This window comes from Elgaria multicarinata, chromosome 13 (assembly GCF_023053635.1).
Source record: "Elgaria multicarinata webbii isolate HBS135686 ecotype San Diego chromosome 13, rElgMul1.1.pri, whole genome shotgun sequence".
Lineage (NCBI taxonomy): Eukaryota > Metazoa > Chordata > Lepidosauria > Squamata > Anguidae > Elgaria > Elgaria multicarinata.
In genome coordinates, this window is record NC_086183.1 from 24,106,238 (window position 1) to 24,115,166 (window position 8,929).

The window sequence follows — 8,929 nt, forward strand, 5'->3', positions numbered from 1 at the left end:
GTAATCTCTCCCAAAGTTTTGAAAAGAGATGGAAATTTGCCAGGGACAAGAAGCAGGAAATAGGGACGCTTTGCAATGCTTAAGAATTTGTGGTTTAGATCTATGTAGAATCAATGAAAATTGTAGAACATATGACATGACATTTTAGGAAATGCCAAAATTCCCTCTAGGGCACAGAACAATTTCACCAACATCCTCCATCCCAGTGAGAGATAAGGCAGGAGTAGCAACTCTTCTGTTGCTCCTACCCCTACCATCTAAATGATAATGCACTGAGTGAAGGGCCCCAGCAAGGTGGAATGGCAGGCATAACTTTACGTAGGCTTGGATTTCTTGTGTGGTTGTGTATGTGTGTGTGTGTGTAGAGGCTAGGGTGACCATATTTGGGAAACCAAAAAAGAGGACACCTAGTGTGTATGTGGGGAAGCCGCTTTCTGAGTCCTGCAGAAAGTATGTTATTCCCCCGCCACCTTAAAGAACCCGATTGGAGTGGAGGAGGGGAAAGGATTTCATTCTGCACCACCACCATCCACTCCAATTGGGGCCTTTTCTATAATGTCCACAAATGACCCACTTTCCCCTTTAAGACCTCAATTGGAGCTCGGGGTGGGGGAATGACGTGCCTCAAGAAAGCATGTCACTCCCTCCTGCCATGCTAATGGCAGCCTTAAAGAGGAAGGTGTGTCATTCCAGGACATTATTGAAAATTATAGAAAATCCCTTGACACCATGGAAAGAACAAAAACCAGGACAAATCCGAGGAAATCCTGACAGTTGGTCACCCTAGTAGAGGCCCCAGACCCAAACAACGCCATCATCGTGAAAGGAAAAACAAAACAAAAACGGGTCAGTTGTGGTTCATATTTGAGGTTATTTATGGAAACATACTTTCCAGTATCAATGTACTTCCTATTTCAACCCTGTGAAATTTGCTGGAACCAATCAGAAGCAAGGTCAGAGCAGAACATGCAACATTCTGAACAGTGAGTTGCTGACCCGGGCATTATTCTAGAACGCAAAGAGCATGCTTGTGCAGTTTAACTAGGGCTTGTACTGAGAAAGAGAGAGAAATGCTTCACAATGTGACTAACCCGCCTAGATTTTTTTTGTGTAGGGAGGGCGTTTGTTTGGAGGCAGAAGCCACCATAATAATCAGAGCCTTTGATCCCAGAAGTCGTGGGAGCATTTTGCAGGAATTTCAGGCCCAATATAGATGTGACTTAAGATGTGTCTACACCAGCTGTTTATTCCTGAATGATATTGCAGTCATCCCTACCAGGCCACGTGACGTTCACCTACTCCTGCGGTGATCTCGGGTCAACCCCTCAGTTATTCAGGAATATTGCTGACTGGATTTGTCATGGCTTTTCTGTCTCTCTTGCTACAATTCAGAAGTCCACGGCTGGTGTGCCCCTCCCCTTCTCGAAGCTATGAGCTCCCAGCTCAGCGAACAGCCAACCTGCCGTCAGGGATGTGTCCAGTGGTTTCGGACGTGTGCGGGAGTGGGTGTCTGCCATTTTCAGCACATATTTTGATTGGTTATTGGCATGCTTTGGCTCCGACCCCACCTAGCAAAATTTTCTTAGCTCAAAAGTAAATACGGCAGCATTTTGAGGATCTCAAATATCTTTAATGAAGCTGATGGCTTCTCTTGCCTAAATTACATTAGGAAACCATCTTCATTCTCCATGTCAAGTGATCTATACACAATTCATTAAATGCACGACATGGGGTTAGGTGCTATGGGGACCATCATAAGTCACGGTTATTATCTGATATTCTACAATTAACTTGTTCATTGGGCACTGTCCATATTATATTTAATCTGTACATTGCATGTCTTTTGCTGAATTGCAAGCTTAGCATTTGTTCCCCCGTTTTACAAAGGTCAGCAATCCAAATTACTAAATGACGCTGAAACTGAAACATTCAATTCATTTACCGCTGGGCTGGACAGACGATAGGGGCTTCCAGATAGATCTCTGGGAGATTTGCCATAGGTAGGCAAAGTTAAACAATCGCAACAAGGAAAAGGCCTCCTCCATCCCGCAACAGTTCAATCCTGGGCATGTTTACTCAGAGGCAAGTCCCACTACATTCAATGGGGTTTACTTCCTGAAGGTTTGCAGTGTGAGTTAGGCTACAGAAATGGAGAAGTCTGATGGGAAAAACAGAAATGGATTTTTGAAGGATTGGACTGTGAGCTCAATTTTTGTATTTAATTATCAGGATAAGTCTGTACCTGTGAGTCACCTGTGAGTCACAATTTAGTTTCTTGTCCTAGTTGGAAGATATTGAAGTACTGGTAAAAAACAACAACACCCAAAGTGGATCCCACAAGTCTAAAGTCTGTCCACCCCTGCTTCACAACAATGCCACTAAGCATTTACAGAAGACAGCTAAAGCCCTATTTTACATTGAGAATAAATCAGCCATTGATTCTGCAGCCCTCACAGCTGCTTAATTATCAGTTTAGATTCAGAATAGGAATCATATTTTATCTCTAAAAAGCAATTAAAAAGAAACCTTAAATCAAACACAAGAAATACAAAGGCAAAAATATGAATTTCTATATTTCATAGTTATCTGTACTGAAATGCATTAAAGAACTTGGTGGCAGTGATGGAACGAGTGATAGTGATTGGCTGAGCTCCTGCAATGATCACAAAGGGATGGGTCAGGCCATTAGCTGAAGTGCTGTGATCCACCAGAAGAGCAGTGCAGGAAGAAGAGCTTTGGGAAGGGGAAGGCAGGTGTCTGAGGAGGCAGCGCTGATTCAGCTCTCCCTAGTAACCAGAGTCAGGTCCAGCAGAGAAATGTAATACATGAAATGAGAATGAATAAAATGGTAGTGATCCAAGTTTTGCCTTTTGAAAATGCCCTGTTAATACTAGGGTTGTGCACTGCTTTGGCTCCGAATTCTGAGCTGAAGTGGGCCGAATTAGACCAAATTGGGCTGGATCCAGAGCAGGTCAGGCTCGGCTGCTGCAATGGCCTTACGACCTCCATTTATGCGACATTGAATTTTGGAAGAAGAGGAGTCGCCATTTTAAAAGAAAATGGTGACTCCCTCAAAGACGGCGACGGCTGGGGGCACTCCTCTGACAGGTCCAGGACTCCAGGTAAGGACCAGGAGCTTGTGTGGCTGGGCAAGCAGGCAGGCAGGCAGGCATGTGTGTGTATGCGATTCAGATGTCTGAATCCTACTTTGGATCTGGAGTCTGAAGCGAATTGGACTGGGTACAAATTGGGCTGAGGTGGGTCAGGGCCAATTCAGCCTCTGAAATAGGTTGCAGGTTCTGTGCACAGCCCAAGTTACTACTTCATCAGCATGAGTTCATCAGCAATATTCTTCAATGCCTTCCCTTCAGCCTCTAAAAGAAAACTCTTTAAATACAGGGAGTGGGGGGTATATATTCCTCAAGCATCTCTGCCTTCCCCAAGCTGCCCCCTCCAGATGTGCTGGATGAGAACTCCCATCACTTCCAGCCAGCATGCTGACTAGGGATAATGAGAGTTGTAGTCCAACACATCTGGAGGGCAGTGTATTGGCCAAGGCTGTTGTATCTGTTGCATACTAGTGAGAACCCTACACATGAATGAACATTAAGGCCCCCCTGCCATGCAGTGCGCAGCCTGCTATTTTACACAATAGGGGCATGGCTCATGTTTTTCTAGTGTGCCATCTCACTGAAAGCACAGCCACCTTCTCGGCACTGAAAACATACAGGAAAGGCTGTTGTAGTCTAAAGGAAGGCCGCAGATGAAGTATAGGCTAATATACCATGGAGCAGAGGGCAGGGCTTGGTATGAACATGCCTCTGTTTTCATCTATGAAATGTTGGGGAATATCCTGAAGGGAAGTCAGGATGCTTAGGTAAGAGGGAAAAGGGAACGAATCAGAAGAACCAAAGGAAGAGGAGAATGCCAGAATTTAGAATACAAAGTGCATCTGGACAGTAGAATGGGCAGAGAGGGGGAATGTACCAGGAAGGAGGAGATCTAAACCCTGCTCATGGTTTTAGAGGGAGGGATCATGGTATTTTACCATTGGCAAGACTAGTGCAATTATGCCAGTCTAGCTGATAATAGGGACATTGTCCAGTCATCAAATGGGCCAATGTTTCCTACTCCACCCTTGGAGCAGATCAATTTGCCTGCATCCCCATTCCCTTGCGATATCTCATAGAGGTTGAATCGCACAGAACACCCGTCATGAAATGTGGACAGGCCATTGTGAATCTTGTAGGACATAAGCGTTGCATAGTGCATCCTCAGGGGCTGTATGGTGGCCGAGAGGCTGCCTCTTAAGTTGTTGTGGTAGTTAAAATCACCATCAAGGCTATGTACAGAATCAGGCAGCCGAGCCCCACCCCGACCGCCGAGTGGGCCAAGACGCGTGCCAGGCGGGAGTTTCGCTGTGCAGCTGTGAGATTGCCCATGTGGTTGGCTTCTCGGGTCTGGGGAGAAAGAGAAATAAGTGATGGATTAGTGGGGGGAAATGCAACTGGAGAATATCTCTGGCATGCAGAAGTGGGTGGTCTGGTCCTAGGCAATTGCAAAACAGCTGCTAGTGATTTAGCTAACAGAGCTCTTTTCTTTCGGGCTGCCTGGCACTCAGAAGGAAGCATGTGGGAGGGGGGGGAGAGAGAGAGAGAGAGAGAGAGAGAGAGAATCAGTGCTTCTTGATGGACAGCTCCTAGCACTACCACTCAGAAGGCATTGTGCAGAAATTGTGTATGGAAGTTTGGCAAGGAAAAAGATGGAAGCAGTAATGAGAGAACATGGATGGGTTTTAAGCAGAAGATGTAGGTCACCTGGCACCTATATTGTAGTCCTTCTGGTGCCAGGTGAAGACTTTTTCATTTCCCCAGTATTTAAGCAACTTACCATCCTAGAGCATCATCAGATGGGGGAGGGATTGTGCTTCCTAACATCACTTCTCCGCCCTCACTCCTGTCCCATGATACTTGCTCTTTCTACTGGGAGAAGGAAGTGGAAGTAAACAAAGACTACGTGGCCTATCCAAGGGCCGTTTTTTTATAGCGCTGCTTTTCCTGCACACAGCAGGAAATGGTGGCGCATTCCTTAAAAAAAAAAAAGTTGGATTAAAAGGGATCCATTTTGTGATGGTAAACAGGCTGGAAAGAATGGGAAGTGCACAGGAGGTGGACGTAATTGTCTAAAGGATGCGTGAATATCCATAAGTGAGCAGTAGCGAGTGTGCAATAACACGCTCGTCTGATGACACTCCTAGTCTTTTAGCTCTGCTGTTTTAAAACTGTATTTTAAATCATTGCCGCTTGGTTTTATTCTGGTTGTATTGTTAAATATGGTATCATATAGTTTTTTTTAAGCTTCTATATTTCACACTGCACATAAGGTTTTAATTTTGGGGAACTGCCCAGAGAGCTTTGGCTATTGGGCGGTATAGACATGAAATTAATTAATAAACAAATGAAATAAATTATGTGGGAAATTCCATGCTTGAAGCAGAGTAATTGCACAATAACAGGAGGCAGCCAGAGAGAGAGAGAAAAAACACATATTGAAAGATAAGAGGAATGCATACAGCTGAGAGAGAGAGATATGAAAGTAATGCCCATGTTGCTGGTTGTTGGTAAAGGTGGGTCACAAGGTGCAAAATAGATAAAATGGACATATACAGTCAATAAATAAAGAAAACAATCTAACCCCAAGATGATTTAGTGTAGGAACAAACTGGATCCCATTCCCAGGTCCCCACACTAGTGAATTGTATGATAGTCCTGGACAACCAAACACATGGATGTGACATCCTATTGGCCTATATACCTTCCCCCTCCCTTCCTGATTTATCCGCATTCCCAGTTTTAGTAAGTAGTTATTATTTGCACTTATGAGCCCCCCTCCCACCGTAACATAGTTCTCTAGGTGATGTGCAATTGACAAGTTACAAAATGCAATCTAAAATACCACGCGAAAAACCCAAGACAAAACCAGCCGAAGGAACGGAATACTATCTTGTAAGGTCCAAGGTAACCTGGATGCCATAAAAGCACAGGTGGAATTGTTAACATCAAACAGGCTTGATGTTTATTACAACCCAAGATGGTAGACGTTCTGGGAGAAAGAGGGTGGGGTGGAGTGGGGTGTGGTGGAGGAAACACGACTCCATAATCAACCACCCCAGACGTGGCTGTAGAAACAGGTAGTCCATGAAAACAGCTGCCATGATAAATCGGTTCACCTTTGAGGTGCTGCAAGACTCGCTTTTTTGCTGTGACACACAGTCCCGGCTATCCCTCCAGAAGTTACTTATTGCCTGAGGGTAAACATGTCCCTGATCAGTACTCAAATACCACTTTTTCTGCAAGCATTGCACACTTTGTGTGATGTTGTGCTTTCCTTTCTATTGGCCCTGTTTCCTGCAAAGTGCGCTCTCCAGGTTTACCTCATTGCACCAGCTCTTGAGTTATGGGCTGGGGCTGGGCTTGAAATCCAGGAAACTCCCCCTCCCTGTATTTACCAAAAGCCTTGTTCAGTCCATAGCTAAAGAATACTGTCCTATCCCACTAGGTAAAAAGCCAGTCCAAACGTAATTCCAGTATTGTTCTCTCTCTCTCTCTCTCTCTCTCTCTCTCTCTCTCAATCTCTCTCTCTCTCTCTCTCTCACACACACACACACACACACACACGGGCTTACCATTATAGAGTAAACCAAGGCAGCGATCCCCAGAGGTAAGCAACAGCAAAGCATGGTGAAGATGGAGTAGACCAGGTAATCAGGTTCGTTGGTAGGCTGGACAGGTGTGATGAAGACGGCCTGCGGAGGCTGAAGGACTGGACCTTGGCTGGAATCTGCCCCAGGTGCTCCATAATAAGGCTGGTACTGGTTTGGCATAGGCGAAGGTGCCCCATAGCCCATGGGTGGTAGTGGTCCAGCAGAAGGATCTGGACCTCTGTAGGACTCTTTTTCAGAGTAGGGGGGTGGGTTCTGAGGGTCAGGCATCTTGTCTTCGACCTTCTCGTAGTTTGGGCTGCTCATTGTGCAGGTGCCTCCTCTCCCTCCTGCTTCCCCCTTTTTAGCTGCTACAGCTCCTGCTCTTCCTCTTTCTCACTCTTCTCTTCGAAGTCCTTCGACCCTCTCCCTCCAGACTTTGCCTTTCTTCTCCTTGGGTGCCCTCCTCCTCCTCCTGTGGATGAGTCTTCTTTTGGTTGGATGCTTGCTTTACAATGCAGGCCGCTCCGCTCCACTTCTCTGTTTAAGGGCACTCTTATATATTGCTCTGGCTCCCTGACAGAGCTTCACCGTGCCTTCACTGTGCCTCACAGTTCAGAAGAATGAGCGGCTAGAGGGAGGATTCAGCCAATGAATAATGCAGAGAGGCAGATCCTACCGGGTGTGGCAACCCCTCTAAGGGAGGCTGTATTTGCTAGCAGCAGGGGGCTCTAACTTCACTGTTCCCATCTTTGCTGTGGGGACAGATGGACACACAGACACAAACGCACACACAAACGCACACACAAACACACACCATGTCATCCACCATTTCATAGCTGAAAATCGGAATAGGATTATATGAATTTATACCAAGGATCAGCTTTCACCTCCCACCCACCACCACTGTGACAAGTTATCCAGCTTATAATGATTTTCATTCTCTTTTTGAGTAATAGTCTCTCTCTCTCTCTCTCTCTCTCTCTCTCTCTCTCTCTCTCTCTCTCTCTCTCTCAAATGAAAGGCAATGCATCAGCGGTTTCAGCACAGAACCGTCTTTGTTTACATAAGGTATTGATGAAACCTTGAAGAAATGAAAATAAATGGAATACTTTTCTGCAAAAACCGTAACTTGTTGCACTGCTTTGACATAATAAAATGCATAATTTGTAACATAGCATTTTTTTTAAAAAAAAAAACCCAACTATTTGGCATATTTCTGAAATCTTCAGAGTAATCGACACGTGCATGCTCGGAAGCAAGATCCGGTTTGTGGAAGTGGAGTTTGCTCCCAAGGAAGCACACCTAGGATCCAGATGTAGTCAGTCCATGGGACAAGTGAATCATTACTAAATTAAGTCCCATTGATTTCTCTTTGACCACTCAAAGGCCTTAGCTAGACCTAAGGTTTATCCCGGGATTGTCCTGGGGTCATCCTTGTTCATGTAAATGACACACATGGGATCCAGGGATCAGGCAGGGACGACCCCGGGATGATCCCAGGATAAACCTTAGGTCTAGCTAAGGCCCAAGTATGACTACGGCCAGATCTACACCAAGCAGGATATGACACTTTGAAAATGGTTTGAAAACTGTGTTTGGAGTGTCCTGGGCCCCAACAGTTGTCAGTACTGTTATAAACTGTTTTAAAGCAGTAGTGTAGATCCTGCCTACATTTGGATCCAATGCTATAAATGCCTTGCAGTGCCTTCACACCTTCTGAGTAAAGCCCCAATGAATCTAGTAGGACTTTGAACTTTCCTAGGAGTGTGTGTAGGATTGCAGCCTTAGTTTTCTGCAAGGATAAGGTCATCAGATACAGGATATTTGCTTCTAGTATCTCCAAACTGGATGAAAGGCCACCAGAAGCCAACTAGCAATTTGTGAGAAAGCTATGGCCCTATAGACTCTTCTCATGAAGAAGGCAGCACCCTCTAGGTGCAAAAACGCACCAGAGCATAAGGGAGAGCCCTGGTGGAATAAACCACACACCTGTTATGTTCAGCTTTCTGTTTCAAGATGGCTAGTCAAATGTCTGTGGCAAGCACACAGGTAGGACATGAGTACACTCGAGCACTGCCACAGGTGTGTTTCCCAACAATGGGTAGTCACTCCAATATTGCCTTAGTGTAAAGGCATGGGGTCCTGATCCAGATCCATTACATTAACGGTGCATATGGTGATGGCGGGATTGTGCAGAGATAAGTCAGAAGAAAATCAAGTGCAGAA

The 8,929-nt window shown here is 45.4% G+C and overlaps 1 protein-coding gene across 1 annotated transcript; it reads right to left on the minus strand.

The window, feature by feature from the left end:
- Positions 1 to 1,608: 1,608 nt before the first annotated feature.
- LOC134407907 (synapse differentiation-inducing gene protein 1-like) lies at positions 1,609 to 7,383 on the minus strand. The gene is made up of 2 exons (XM_063139904.1): positions 6,686 to 7,383; positions 1,609 to 4,460 (listed from the first exon to the last, which is right to left on the minus strand). The coding sequence occupies exons 1-2, from the start codon at positions 7,025 to 7,027 to the stop codon at positions 4,308 to 4,310; spliced, it is 495 nt and encodes a 164-aa protein (XP_062995974.1). The 5' UTR covers positions 7,028 to 7,383; the 3' UTR covers positions 1,609 to 4,307.
- Positions 7,384 to 8,929: the final 1,546 nt, after the last annotated feature.